The sequence below is a fragment of the Takifugu flavidus genome, chromosome 7 (assembly GCF_003711565.1).
Source record: "Takifugu flavidus isolate HTHZ2018 chromosome 7, ASM371156v2, whole genome shotgun sequence".
Classification (NCBI taxonomy): Eukaryota; Metazoa; Chordata; class Actinopteri; order Tetraodontiformes; family Tetraodontidae; genus Takifugu; species Takifugu flavidus.
In genome coordinates this window covers 9,763,182-9,778,608 of record NC_079526.1, presented here as the reverse complement: position 1 = coordinate 9,778,608, position 15,427 = coordinate 9,763,182, and the positions used below count along the sequence as shown (strand labels likewise).

The following is a 15,427-nucleotide window of genomic DNA, read 5'->3' as shown; positions in this document are numbered from 1 at the left end:
ATAAAACCCACCGGATGATAATAGTAAAATACGAAAAGTGTAATCCTTTTTTATTTGGTAAGGTTGACTTTAGATGACTTTTTTTTTTTTTAGGATAGAAGCTTTATGACAACATCCTCATCTAGAGTCACTGCGAAGTAAAAAGCAGTTGCATGTAAAACAGACTTTTAGAATAACCATTTTCCTTTCTTCTTTTAACTTGTTTTAATTATTATCATCGTACAACTCCGTTGACTGATGTCACACACGAGCTCCTCCCCTGATGGGACCAATTTGCACCCGAGCTGGTCCCATGCACACGCCATGCAAACACGTCTAACATGGACGATCGAGCGCTGGTCGGAGGACAAGCTGCCACAGTTCTCTCCGGCCTGCTGGAATTCTGCGTGTTCTCCGTCTCCACCTGCCTGTCCCGGGACGCAGGCCAACTTTGCGTGTCCGTCGGCCTCGGCTCTCTCTCTGCGCTCTCCCTGCTGCTCTCGTTCTTCCTGTGAGTCAGTTATGAATCCGTCCGTGCAGAAAGGTGTGAAACTAAATCCATGTAAATCTTTTTAGGCTGGTGTATGAGAGGTGCAGGGGCCGGAGGGAAAATCCGGAGGAAATCACCGCCTTCCCCTACAGCCTGCTGGGTAACCTGTGCGGCGCTGTGGGGGCCGCTCTGGCCGGGCTGCTCCATATTCAGGTTAACCACAGAGCTTTTTTTCTCCGTGAGCCTTTGGTCGTGCACTGTGATGTATCCGACCCCTCCTGCAGGTATTATTGGGCGCTTTTGCTGCTGCTCTGGACGCCCTCCATTTCATCTGCTGGTGCTTCCATGTGTTCCTGTGTTGGAACTCCAAATCAGGTAACACCAGCATCATCATCATTGGACCCAAAACCCACTGCTGTCTTGTTTAAAAAAAATAAAAATAAAGTACTTACATTTAACGCTATATTGTTGCTGAAGTGTTATCAGTAAATAACAGTAGAAAACTTTAAAGTTGTACTGTATATTAGGGTTAAATTAAGAAAACTTGGAAATATTTGAGATACAAGACTCCAGAAGAGTAGCTGTGTGCCCATACCGGGTTATCTAATCCCATAATTAGAACCTGACGGAAGCAGTGAAAGGGCCTATTGTCTGTGGACACCTGCAGAGTGGTGCGTAGTGTAGTTTTATCTGGACAAAAGCTTTTTTAACAGCTGATAATCAAATGAACACGGGATGCTGAGCTCAGCTACGGATGACACCCCAAGGTCTGCCTTTCTCTCCTCAGAGAGGAGACGGAGGATGATGAGGGGACGGAGGAGGCAGCACCTCCTCACCGTGTGCACGCTGACGGTGCTGGTGGGGTTTCTGCGTGCTGGGCTCCCACAGCTCCCAGTTGAGAGGCCCCTCGGCGGGAGGAGGCTGTTGCACGCCGCTCTGCAAGTACGTACACGCCACCTCTGGGACATTTCATTAAAAATCTTCATCTACTACAAGCAGGAATCATTTGATTTTATTTTTTCAAATAGGACAAGACTGAAATTCTGGGGTACAGCCTCGGCCTGCTGTCATTCATCATCGCCTGTACTTCCAGATTCCCCATGATCCTCAGAACAGTGCGTGACTAACAGTGCCGAGCATGTTCCTCATCAGCGTTCCCGAGTGACGTTTGTCATTTCACTTTAGCACAGAGGACACGTCTTGACCCCCCCTCGCGCCTTCTCCAGACTGCTGTCCTCGCTGGCCGCTGCTCTCTACGCCGCCGCCGTCCTCGTCTATGACCGCCGGCTCGCGTTTCTTCTGAGAGTCATGCCATGGGTGTTGGCAGCCGTATGCGGCTGCGCTCTGGACCTGTTCGTATCCTTCCGTGCTGTCGCTCTGCCTCACCACAGCTCGCTCAGCCCAGTTTTGTGGCGGTGGGGAGGGATTTAGTGCGATATGTAGCCCATACGAATATTTGTAAATCACTCTGTGATCTGTTGACCTTTGACACCACATGGTCAGATTCTCATCCTCCACTGGCTAAAGAGACAAAACAGACTGCAGCTTGCCAGTTTTTTTACAGATGGAGAAGAAAGTTCAGACTCTGAAGCGCTCACTAATGCAGCCGCACAAACAAAAGCAAGTTCTCCAGTGTTTTACGTCCTGTTTGTGTTCCTGCTGAATGCGGGTCATTTGTGCAGTTGCAGAATTGCTTAATTACTCGAACTCCGTGTTATTTAAAGGCTAAAAGTGTCCAGAAGTTGTCCGAGTTGAACCCTTATATGGATGTCAGCATTCGACCTGCAAGAGAAGTAAGCGAAGCATCTGCGAAGCAGCAAAATGGAATTGTTGCAGTCAACTTTTGCTTCATGCGTGCATGTTAGTTCAACCTACAGGAGGTGACATCTGGAATGAAGGAGGAGGAGGGACAGATCCTCAACAGGAAAGTGCGAGTGAATAGAGTTGGGAGCTTCTGCTCCTCGGATACATCCCTCGACTCCTCCGTCAGCTCTGACCTGGAGGTGGGTTAAAAAATTAAGGTAAAGTGAATAAATCTGTATACGTATAGAGGCCATTATAACCATTAGCTGATGTTAATTACAATCTCTTGTGCCTCTTATCGTTGAAGACTCTTTGTTTCAATACTATAGAATGAAAATGGTAATTAGTGCGTGACCTTAAATAGCTTGTATCAGTAAGAATATATGAAAATGCATTAAGAAATTCCTCCTCCTGCTCATGGTAGGTATATCTTAGCCGTGTTGCAAAATTAGTTTGTCAAAGGGTAAAAAGAATGAAGAAGTGAATGGCAAATGTACTGCTTACCGCTAGGGGGCGACGGTAAACCACCATATTGGGTAACTAGCGGCGCTGGGTTCATCCTAAACCTGTTATATTTGCCTTGTGTGGGCTGTAAAACAACCTTAACCACCCTCACAGAACTTTTGTTTGATGACTTGGACAGCTGATTTAATGAGTAAAATTAAGCATTATTGGGGATTATTTCTGTTTTCTTTTTTCAATTTTCTCATGACAATTCAAATCACGACCGTAAATTAAAACAACTGAATGAATAAAAAAAGAGCTTTGTCAATTGCTGATTAATCCCAAACATTTCTCCCCTGGAGAAATAACCAGATTGCTGGGAAAAAAATGTGCTTTTTAGGGAACTTTTTAAAATAAAGGAACGCTTTGCTGGCGCAACCCATCTCTATGCTGTTTGCACGTGACTGTGAGGGAAGTGAGCCAGACAGCGATCAGATGCTCCTGTATGAAGAAAATGGTCAGCAAATTCTGGAACGTTGCAATGACTTTTTTTTTTTAAAAAGACCCCTGGGTGGAAGTGAGATTTTATGTTTTAAAAAAAGAGGGGTTTATGAAGCAGGGTTTGATTTCAAAGGATTGAAGCGTTTTTTCCCACTCTACAATCATGTCTATAAAAATAACATGTGGTCACATAGCAAAAGTAGCCGCAGAATGTTTTGTGTGTGTATAGAGTAAAATTATAGCCTCTTTCTAACGTCCTCCACAGCTTGGTGGAGGATGTCATTTCACCACGAACAAAGGCAAATGGGCCGTACGCAAACAATTGCAGCCTGATAATCTTCATCAAACAGGAAAAAGCAAATGACGTGAGGGGTCATTGTATTGAAAAGGCAGAGCTTTTTTTTTTTTCCCCCGCCTGTTTCAGATGAGCGATTCTTTAGCTGCTCCACACACGTATTCCTCCCTCTGTGGCGCTGTTGATCCACTGCTTGATGGCCGTTTGGTAGGACATTTTCCATGTCATCACAGAATCAGGTTATCTGATGATTTACACAGTGGCCTCATACCAAGAAGGTTTGAGGTTTTATTCCAGCTCAGGGCTTTTAAGAAATAAGTGACACTTAACTGGAATTGGATGGATCACATTTCCCAACCTGATCCTGCTTAAGGTTTCATTCAGTTAAAAGGGAGTTTTTTCCTCCCACTGTTGCTTGTTTGGGGGACCAGCTGTGGGTCTCAAAAGCAAAGTTACCAACAAGGTGGAATTGAATGAGGACAGGCGCGATATGATCTGATGGTTGGGTACGTGGTGTTCCAGGACGGGATGTAAGAAGCACATTAGGTTCAGAGCAGGATTGAGTTCAGTACTTACCGAGTCTGGAGATGGAAGAAGACAGTTCTGGTCTGTAACTGACAGACATTTCCTAATCTTTGAACTGCCACTTGATTGCAACACTAAAAACTAAAATATCACCTCACTATTTGCTAACTGTGATTCAGTCGGTCAGCTGTTTGTGTGCGACATGTGTGCTGAGTGCTGGGCTGTTCGCTGGGGTGAGGTAGAGGTGAGAGGTACGCTGACGGGTGCAACTGTTTGAGATTTGCCACGAGGCCCAATTGTTCTGCTGTGAAGGATTTTTGATTAAAGACCAACACTGGGGTGGGCCTTTTTACCTAGGAAGTCGTGTAAAATGGTCTCCTTGTCTATAGGGGCCGGTATTTTGCCCCGCTATTGTGGGATGTTTATCATCTCCAGTGTGTTAGAGGTTGCTTCTGGCCTGTTTGTAGTGTGCGCCTTCTGATATTAGTTTTCTTATTACGGATTTTCTGCTTTACGAGGGTGATTCATGTTTCCAGTGTTGTAACCTCTCTGTTTTGCAGTGGGACTTTGAAGAGGAAAATACCCAGTGGATTAAAATGACAACAACACAGTTTCTACAACAAGGGTGGTCAGTGCCCCCCAGACTCAGCACATTCGCCCGGTCTGTCCTCAGACCTTTGTCTAGCAGGGAGACTCGTGAGGCCATCTCTGCTGCAGGGTCACCCAAAGAAACTGCTGCTGCTGCATACTCCCAGTAAAATCATGCACAAGCATATTAGAATAAATGCAATCACAGATGCCTCTCTGCTTTCCCTGCATCATTAAACACTTCTAAAGATTTCATCTCCAGTATTTCTACACGCATATTTTGCAAGTATTTTGATATTTACTGTTGAACACAGAGTCAAAGCCTAACATAAATGTCCCTGGCTGTGTTCGTCCCGCTGAGGTTTCCAAAAAGAGAGCCCCTTCTAATAAAACAATATTGCACCCCTGTTGTCTTGCAGGGTTACCGGGTCACATCCTGTATTTTCCTAGTTAACCTAGGTTATCAGGGCTGGACTGGGAAAAAGCTCTGCACGGCAGATAAGCGCCAGACTAGACGGCCACCCCCCTCACCTCTGTCCACGTGACTGCTCTGTGCTTTAGTCGGCCGCCCCAGAGCAACACACAAGGGCATATTTAACTGAAGGGACTTCACCCAAACTGATAACAGAACAATACGTTGATTAGAACAAAGCTAAGGGGCACATTTCACTCCTCCCTTTTACATTTCCTTCAAAACATATCTGTCAGAGACAAGTGAATAATCAATTGAAACTGCTGATATTGACAGTGAATTATATTAAGGCATTGTTTCGCTTTATGTAGCACAATGGCCAAAAATGGAAGATGATTATACATAATAGCAACCGTCAGTTGTCCAGTAACTGATCTAGCAGTCAGCTTTGTTCTTAAGTATAGTTTAACATTACTATTGTTATTAAAAACTTTGGACTCCTCGCATTAATTTATTTTTCTTCCTGTAAAAGATTCCACAAAAATCCATTCAGGCTCTTCTAATGTTGGTGAAAGTGGAACTATTAAAAATATCAATTCCTGTTTCTGATCTGTAACTCCCAGCAATACAATTAATGAAAGCAAAAAAAAAAAAACCTTGTGTGTTTGTAGTCCAATAATACCCTCTGATGTCACGGCTGATGCTGACCCAGCATCACCCCATGTCGAGGGGCCTTATTTCTATCCCATCTGACACTGGGGCAAAAGAAAACAAGCCGTGTGTCCCGCATTAAAAATGACGTTCTGTTGATGGAGGTGATTCGTATGGATTAGCACATCTGAAGCAGCTGCGGGGCCGCTGACCATTCTGTTTTTTTTGGCCCGTGCGTCAGCGATCACTTCACTGCAGTGGAGAATTTGTGCCTTCAGGACATTGCGTTCATGCAAAGGAGAGGAGGGAGCGGGGTACAAGAGGGGGAATTTATAGCGGGTAGCACAGGATTATTGACAGTTCCGCTGTAAGAGATGTCAAAGATGGGATAAAGGGTGAACTTGATTTGACGCAGAGATAGTGTTTTCACAGCTAAACATTGAACAGTTGTTCCCTTCTTCTGCAACCCTGGAAGAACCATTTAATGTCTGAAGGATCATCCATGCAGAACAATCAGTTTGGGTGTGTCATGCTGACGATTTGAAATCAGGATATTTAAAGTCTACACGTTTCAAAACTGGATCAAGGTTTGTATTCTCAAATTTAAATAGTAACTTGTTTGATTGGGGGAAAAGTGTTCTCACCGGATTTCACTGTAACATCTGGATAGACAACTGTGACCCAGTTTAATTAGGTATAAAACTTGAGTCTGCCCAATAACCTGCTACCATGGGATCTTATAGTCTGGTGCAATAGACACCACAAGGTCAAGAGTCCGCATCTGTCCAGGCAAGAGTTAACCCCAGTCTGCCCAGTCAGATTCGGTTCTGAGGAATTTTAAGACCTGGCATTTGATTTGTTGCATTCCTTAGGCCGCCTCTGAGCAGATTTCATGGTGTGGTAGGACCTATCGTTCCCGCGGTGCATCGGCGTGCCAGGATGTGCTCAGGTATCTGCTGTCCAGGGATGAACTGACCCCCCCCCCCCCCCACACACACACACACACACTCTAATAGCAGTACTTCAAGAGAGGGAGTAAATCTGATTCTGAAGAATTTGTTGGGAAGCCAGCAAGTTTCACACCACAATAATTACCCAGCAACATGTGACTGATCATTGCTCAGAGGCACGTTTCAGCACAAGCAAAGCAAAGGCCACAAAAACATTTGAAGAAAGAAAACCAAAAGGTAACAAAATTAACATTTTCCACAACATATCAATTTTGATATTTATTGCAGCTGGCTGCTTTCATAAAAGTAGGCTAATAAGTAAAACAATCTTTGTTTTTCTTGTAAAATCAATTTCCAGCATATTATGGGTTTGGTATGTCCGAATCTTAAAATAATCTTTCGAAAAGATTAGTGGAAATAACATGACCCTCGGTGATTCCCGCCTGATGAGGCCGCGCTCCGCGTTGAGTTGCTGACTCAATGTTACCGGTTCCTCAGTCAGGAAAGTCGCTATTGGCTGCCCAGAAATTCGCTAAAAATCAATAACGTCAACATCTAACTTGCATAGTTTTTAATTGTATGTAATGGTGTGAGGAAAACTGTCATGAGAGAAACAACAAGTGAGCAAGAATACCTTATATGTTTCCATTGTTCCCATTGAACTAACTGGTTAAAATACAAATTCACATTAAACAATTTTGTCCAGTTAAGGAAAATGATGTAATATTGCATTCGATAGTAAGACTGCAAGATTGAACAGTTATCTTCTTGGGGGGGTTTCCCAAAGCCCACCCATGCACAGCTAGATGCAAAAATGAATACAGGCACAATGCACAGTGAATTAACCTTTAATTAATAATTGATAAGATAGTTCCATGTGCTTTAAATAAACAGTCATTATGGTTCAATTCCAACAACAAAGAAAAAACATGGATGTCTAGTCCAGCCATCACCCTAGCACTTCAGGGGTACAGCTGGGTAGAGAGGGGAAACTATGTCAACTAGCTGTTACAGAGGTCACTACAACTTAACTACAAAATAACTACACACAAAGCTACAAACCCAAACCACGAAACAAGGAAAACCTTCATTTAATAGGTCCTCTGCACCAATGCTGTGCTAACCTTTCCTAACAGGTCACGATATGGCTAAACACAACCACCACTGCTCAATATGCTAAAGAGCATATCCATGTAAGAAAAACAGAGCTGCGGCTTTACGACTAAATGGAAACGGTACTAAGAAGAGCAAAAGAAAACTGAGAGGCAAGGCAGGACATCTAGCGGCCCGACCCCCGGCAACTCTGGGAGGGGTTCACTGTAGCCTAGCAATTTACTGTAGCTGAGGGCAGCTGCTCAGAAAGAAGCACCACACCGAACTGGAGCAATCACTGTGAGGATGAAGTTTTGATCACCCGCGCTGTTCGTTCACTAGACTCAGAGCAACCACGCAAACAACTGGAGTCCTTTGCAAAGGGGGAGCCGAGCAGCAGTTCAAGCTTCCTCTGTCAACTCCGTCCGTCTGCTGCTCGCTCACCTCTTTTATTGGTGCAAACAGAATGGGTGTCTAAACAGGATCTCATAATTCATTGTCTTCTGACATCTTTACAAACTTCTCTAATCTCTAATCCTGACCAACAGGATACATCTGAGTGCTGAGCTTGATAGTAAGCAGCTTCAGCACTTTTACGAAACACTCTCATGTTCTTCCTTTCCTATCAACATTCCTCAAACACTCAAAGTCTACATACATAGCATTTAAAGATAATACTAATAACAACAATAACAATAATCCTTCTCATATTTCCCTCCTGTTTATCGTTAAATGCGTCTAGATTTTCATCATCAGTATTACATCTTTACATTTTCATGAAATTTCAATGCATTACGTCATTTTCCTAGAAACACATTTCTTACATTCAGAATTCAACATGTATACAGCTTAAGACATCTTGAACATTTCTTTTACATCTTGTATTACATTGATCCATTCTTCTTCCGATTCCTCTTCATCGTCGTCCAGTAGAGATTGTTCTTCCACCTGCAGCAAAGTACTAGTAACAACTGATCCCACGAGCCGGCCAATGCAACCCCGGACAAGAGGTACTAGCCTCTTTCTGTCCCTGATTACCTCCCTCCTGTCGGAAGTTCCAAAGGCCAAAACTCACGAGTCCTGCCGTCACAGCACTCACCACAATTAGGAAGAACAACTTCATTTCCTTTTAGAGCTTCTTCACAGGTTCCGACGGGGTTCAGCCGTTGCTGGACCTATACAGGCCGTCCGTCGTTTACGGAGAGTCCGCCACTGCTCCCTCGCCTTCACCTGGACGAATTTTCTGTTTCTTACAATGGGAAAGGTGTATCCACGACAGTTTCCCATCCACTCGAACTGCAGTCTTTGTGGTCAGCTGTACTTGATAAGGACCTTCCCATCTAGGCGTGTTCCACCTCTTCCGCACAAACTTCTTCACCCACACGTAGTCGCCCGCCCGTTGAATGGGTTCCTGGGGGGTGGAATCTGTGGAAGACACAGGACTAGGCAGAACATTTACAGTATTCACACTTCGGTTGAGTAACACTTTTTTCAGATAATCTGCTATTGTTTCCTCAACATGTGCTAACTCATTTGTTGTTGCAAAGTATGGTAGGCAATAAGGCCGCCCATATAATGCTTCAAAAGGTGTGATGCCTGTTTTCTTGTGTGGTGTTATGTGCATCCATAATTTCACCAGGTCGAGACAAAACATCCAGTTCTTTCCTGTCTCGTCCATACATTTCTTCAGTCTGTTCTTAATAGTACCATTGACTCTTTCAACCAACCCTGCACTCTGAGGGTGGTATGCGCAGTGGTTCTTCAAATCAATGTCCAAAGTTACTCCTACAGTTTTCACTATCTCATTTACAAAATGGCTTCCATTGTCGCTCCAGATGACCTTCGGGATGCCAAACCTGGGAATGATTTCTCTACATAGGACTTTTGCCACTGTCAGTGCATCTGCTTTTGCTGTGGGGAAAATTTCCACCCACCTAGTAAATCCATCTAACACTACTAGACAATATGTTCCTTCACATGGTGTTAGCTGAATAAAATCTAGAAAAACTGTGTGAAATGGATGATTTGGTAATGGTGTAGTGCCTGCAGGGGCCTTAAGGGCTCCCTGTGGGCTGTGTTTTACACAAATAGCACATTGTGAACAAAAATTTTTTAAGTAGGTATGAAATCCTATAGTGTAATAATGTTCATTAACCATCTGTACCATCCCTCCTGTTGAGACATGGCATGGCCCATGGCTCACTAATGCTGCCCATTTATGCATATTCCGGGGAAGGATTGGCTTGTTTCCTATGGTTAATAGTCCTTTATCATCCAGTTTGGCTCCTCGCTTCTTCCACGTGGCCTTTTCTTTTCCTGGAGCACTTTGTTGCATTTCTTTCAGAATATCATTATCTGCAGGTTCTAAGGTAAATGATTCCTCACCATTATCAAGAAGTGTGTTGTTATTTGCTGCAGCCTTTGCGGCTCTGTCAGCAAAGGCATTGCCTTGTGAGACTGCGTCTGTGTTGTTAGTGTGTGCAGTGCATTTACATACAGCTATTTTACGTGGCTGCTGTACTGCAGCTAATAACTTTTTTAACAGTTCTGCATGCATGACCGGTTTGCCCGTCGAAGTTTTCATCCCTCTTAAATTCCATTGTTGAGCAAATACAAACAACGTGGAAAATGCATATTGACTATCTGTGTAAATGGTAACATCTTGTCCTTTGCTTAATTCACAAGCACGTGTGAGTGCGACAAGTTCTGCAGCTTAAGCAGAATAGGAGGAGGGAAGTGATTTCGCCTCCACCACCTCAGTTGCTGTGACTACTGCATAGGCAGTTCTAGTGTGTCCACAGTCATCCTTTCTCGATGATCCATCCACAAAGAGTATCCGTCCTGTAGTCAACGCGACATCACTAAGATCTGGTCGCGGCAGGACCTTGGTAGAGACCTCATCCAGGCAGTTGTGCTGGTGTCCCTCTTCTGCGGTGGGTAGCAGCGTCGCTGGGTTTAAGGTTGTGCAGCGACGAATCGTCAGATTCGGCTGAGACAGCAACACTGCCATGCAGGAAAGATGACGTGCGGGCGACAGGAATGCTATCTTACTTTGTAGCAGCAGTATTGACACTGCATGTGGAACTAGCAAAGTTAGCTCATGATATAGCACCACTCCTGCGGAGGCTTTTACTGCCTCAGACGCTGCCACCACCGCTTTAACGCATGGCGGGAGTGCACAAGCTACGGGATCTAGCTTGTGGGAGTAGTAGGCCACTGGCTGCCTCTTATCTCCGTGCTTCTGCAATAAAACTGAAGTCATAAAGTCACCCTTGCAATCCACGACCTGCTCAAAAGGCTTCTGATAGTCTGGCAGCTTTAACACTCCAGCACCTACAAGGGCCTGTTTTTATGCACAAATGCTTCTTCAGCTTCAGGGGTCCATGTTAACACATCAGTCATTGCTAAGGGATTATCATACATCAATGCTTGTAAAGGGGCAGTTATTTTCGCATAATCTAAGATCCATGATCTGCAAAAATTCACTAGTCCTAAGAATGACATCATCTGCTTCTTTGTTTTTGGTTTTGAAGCATCAAGCACTGCTGTTTTCCTCGACTCAAGAATAGCTCTTCCATTATGTGTCAAAACATGGCCCAAATAAACCACTTCCTGCTTCACCAGTTGCAGTTTGCTTTTGCTTAATTTATGGCCCTGAGAGGCTAGCCAGTGTAGCAAAGCTAGCGTGTCTGACCAACAATCTCCCTCTGTTTTTGACGCCATGAGGATGTCATCCACGTAGACGAGGATTTGACTTCCACACGGAGGTTTAAACTTAGCTAATGATGACATCATTACTTGAGAGAAGATTGTGGGACTCTCACAGTAGCCCTGAGGTAACCTTGTCCAGGTGTACCTCCGTCCTTGAAACGTAAATGCAAACCAAAACTGGCTGTCTGGATGTACTGGTACAGAGAAAAATGCATTGGATACATCTATCACCGTGTACCACTGATGTTCAGGGTTTAAGTCATTCAGCAGAGTGTATGGATCTGCGACTAAGGGAGACCTAGGGACCACTGCAGCGTTTACAGCTTGCAGGTCCTGCACCATCCGCCAGCCGGTAGATGGTGGTGACTTCCTTACTGGAAATAGGGGTGTATTTACAGGTGATTCAGGACACTCTCTGATGACTCCTGCTTTAAGCAGTGAGTTAAATATCGGAACAATACCCTCCTGTGCATCAGTCTTAAGGGGATATTGCCTCTGAAATGGTCTATAATCTGATTTAGGGATTATTTTTACAGGTTCTGATCCTTTTATAAGACCTACATCCGCAGGTCCTTCCGACCATAATTCAGGGGGAAGCTCTTTCAGCTTCTCCTCTTCCTCCTGCGTGAGGAAGATGTTTTCTTCTCATGAACTCTGGTCTGTGAGGTGCGTTGCTGGATGTGTCAGCAACCATGTTTTAAGGGGAATACGCCACACCTGGAACTGATCATTAAAATCAACCTCACCCTTAGGCCTATAGGGCAGGCTGCTCCAGTGTTTTACGTCACATCCCAAGTCTTGCCATCTTTTCTTAAGCGGTTTAGCAATAGAAACATGTGGTACAGAACCTGACACTTTGAATAGCGCTGCTGCTTCGGCGGAAAGGCTTCCTGCCGTGCAGACAGCTGTCTGACCACACACATATAGATGCATAATTACAATCATTTGTGGATCTTTGAGTTTAGCAAACTTCTCTGCATAGCTTGATGTGCCGTGTGAGTCTGATTTACAGATCTCACCAATGCGCTCCACGTGCATGGTTACATGCAGGTCAGCTTGATTGTGGAGCTGGGCTTCAGGCTGTAAGTATGACAGAGCTTTACCATATAACATAGTGATTGGGTCAGAGAATGGAGGGGGCTGTTTTTCAGGAATGTTGAGTGACCAGTATTTACTGCACGTCCCTCCTTCCCTTACCCACAAATCAACCATTCTATCTACAGACCACATCCCTTCGGCTGTGGTACGAATCATCAACTGAAGCTGAGAGATAAGATCTCTTCCTAACAGATTTACGGGACATGTGGTGGAGATCACGAAAGGAGCTTTAAGTGTGATTCCACTTACAGGGTCACAAACATCTACAGGAACTGACATTCTTTCTTTAGTTACGAGACCATTTGCTGATCTCACAAAAATCTGTGTAGAAGTTGGCTTTAGGGCTATTGGATCTCTAATTACTGATTTACCTGCACCCGTGTCTACTAAAAATGTTAAAGAATTACCTAACACGGTCAGTTGTATTTCTGGTTTGCCTTCAGCAAACAGGAAGATGGTTTCTAAATCTAAAACATCTTCGAGGTCATCTTTTTCAAATTGGTCAAATTTTGTGCCTTGATTTGTTTTAATTTTTGTGACATCTTTTTCCGGTTCTAGTCATTGCTGGGGTGGATTAGAACCTTGCTGCTGTCCTCTATTGTATCTCTGGTCACGTTGTTTCTTTCTGCAATCACGTTCCCAGTGTCCAAAATTTTTACAATAATGAGACTGATCATTTTCACGGGAATTGCCTCCTCCTCCCCTTCCGCCTCGGCCTCGCCCACGCCCTCGGCCTCGGCTTGGGAAAGGATTGGCATTGAAAAACATGCCTGTTAACTGATTCTTACTTTTTTGGCATTGTCTTTCAGCATGCATAGCATGTTGTTCATAGCGGCCTAGGTTACAAATTCCGAAATCAACTAACTGTCTCTCTACCCAGGTTTTTATCTCTGATTTTGATCCCCCATGTATAGCTTGCTTTAACTGCTGTTGGTAGGGACCTTCTGGATCTTCCGCATACAGAATTCCACTATTTTTCCGGAACACATCTTTCATTCTCATGCTATAGTCTTCAAAACTTTCGTCAGTCTTTTGTCTTGTGGCCGTAATGGCGCTGTAGTCAGCTCGTCTGGTAAAAGTAGTTCGCATGCGCTCGTACAGTCTGTCAAGTCTGTCATTTAGTTCTTGGCTGTCAGGCTGCCATGGTTGTTGAGTGGCTGGATCCACTGGGACCCAATCTCCTCTAACAGTGCCCCATTTCTTGCCATTAACGCACATGAGGACTTGCTGGGTTTCTCTTTTTCTTGATTTTGTTTTTCTCTTCTATATTTTGATTCAGTGAGCCAGAGGTGACATTGTGTCAACCCCACATTTACTTTTGGATGCTTCTTTCCATATTCTATTAAATCTTCTTTTAATTTTATAATATTGCCTGGCCTGTCTAAGTTACCATCCCAATTGAACTTAGTCATCCACAGCTGAACATATGAGCATGAACCTGGATATTTGTCTTCCATGTGTTTACATGATGCTGGGATTTCGAATTCAGCACCTTTTGTGGAATGTTGGTTGCCCATGTTTGCACTTTATTTATCAGTTTTTATGTATTTGAATGGAGACGCCTGATCTCCCGACTGAACAACCCTCAATCCCTACAGGATATCTAGTTCAGTCCCTCCGCCGTGGCCTTATAACCCCTCTTTTTAATCAGGAGAGTATACACCAAGCTTCTACCTCCGAGGAGGCGGGTGTATCTTGCCTCTGCCTCTCTCCTGATGACCAGGCAGGTAATACCGCGGTATATTCCGTGTAGCGCTTTTTGTGTTTTATACTCACTCCGTTGCTTCTATGGTTTCTCTCTGAGTTGTTTTGGTGCCTTCTTCCCGTCACTGGAGATGGTCGCCCTGGGAGGGACGAAGACCGGCCTTCCGTCAACTCGTGATGAAAGGTCTTTCGCTTCGGACGTCTTTTGACTCCGGCTGTGCACAGACTTCGGCGTTCGGTCGTCCCACGGCGCTCCTCTCCAGGTCTTGGGATCCGGCTCGAAGGACCAAATTTTGTGAGGATGAAGTTTTGATCACCCGCGCTGTTCGTTCACTAGACTCAGAGCAACCACGCAAACAACTGGAGTCCTTTGCAAAGGGGGAGCCGAGCAGCAGTTCAAGCTTCCTCTGTCAACTCCGTCCGTCTGCTGCTCGCTCACCTCTTTTATTGGTGCAAACAGAATGGGTGTCTAAACAGGATCTCATAATTCATTGTCTTCTGACATCTTTACAAACTTCTCTAATCCTGACCAACAGGATACATCTGAGTGCTGAGCTTGATAGTAAGCAGCTTCAGCACTTTTACGAAACACTCTCATGTTCTTCCTTTCCTATCAACATTCCTCAAACACTCAAAGTCTACATACATTAGCATTTAAAGATAATACTAATAACAACAATAACAATAATCCTTCTCACATCACTACCCCACAGGGACACTGCAGCATTGCCAGAGGAGAAAGAGGGTGCCTAACCAAAATGCTGAGGCATATCAAGAGCCCCTCATCAGTGGCATCAGGGGCATGCAACACATCTGTAGGGAACACTATGGCAACCAAAAATCAGACTGGGGATGCAGGGAAGAAACGCAACAGACACGGGCACAGCACCCATCGCTTCCAGACGTATATAGCTTGCCCTGCTGGATTTTGCTTTTCTATAGGTGCTGATCGTGACGTTGATCTATATCAGTAAAAAGATAGAGGGCAGGTGTAACGTAGTATGTTGCACTGAAGAAAATCTTTTTTTTATCATTGAAAAATCAAACGTCAGTACTCTTTGATCCTTTCAACTGTTGTTTTGTTTGATTGTAATTTGCGCGCGAGGTTGGATATGGAAGATGGAGATAGAGGATAAGAAATTGCATGAACCATAGAAGCGCATTCCTGTGTGACAGTGAGGAAA

The 15,427-nt window shown here is 44.4% G+C and overlaps 1 protein-coding gene across 2 annotated transcripts; it reads left to right on the top strand.

Moving 5' to 3' along the window:
* The first annotated feature begins 255 nt into the window (after positions 1-255).
* On the top strand, positions 256-4,875 carry tmem44 (transmembrane protein 44). Of its 2 annotated transcripts, none has more exons than XM_057039277.1 (10): positions 256-490; positions 556-682; positions 754-844; positions 1,257-1,411; positions 1,498-1,584; positions 1,655-1,825; positions 1,973-2,089; positions 2,194-2,262; positions 2,335-2,490; positions 4,598-4,875. In XM_057039277.1, exons 1-9 carry the CDS (start codon positions 321-323, stop codon positions 2,479-2,481), a joined length of 1,134 nt encoding a protein of 377 aa, XP_056895257.1. In that variant the 5' UTR covers positions 256-320; the 3' UTR covers positions 2,482-2,490; positions 4,598-4,875. The 2 variants fall into 2 exon arrangements, with proteins under 2 accessions (XP_056895257.1, XP_056895256.1); XM_057039276.1 differs by having other exon boundaries at positions 259-490; positions 2,335-2,472.
* The last annotated feature ends 10,552 nt before the right edge of the window (positions 4,876-15,427 follow it).

What these genes read in the sequence shown, in the direction of transcription:
- tmem44 (XM_057039276.1), top strand. Translation starts at nt 321, where the DNA reads ATGGACGATCGAGCGCTGGTCGGAGGACAAGCTGCCACAGTTCTCTCC. An exon ending in CTGCTGCTCTCGTTCTTCCT is followed by an intron (nt 491 to 555) that starts GTGAGTCAGTTA and finishes AAATCTTTTTAG; the next exon opens with GCTGGTGTATGAGAGGTGCA. An exon ending in ATGCAGCCGCACAAACAAAA is followed by an intron (nt 2,090 to 2,193) that starts GCAAGTTCTCCA and finishes TGTTATTTAAAG; the next exon opens with GCTAAAAGTGTCCAGAAGTT.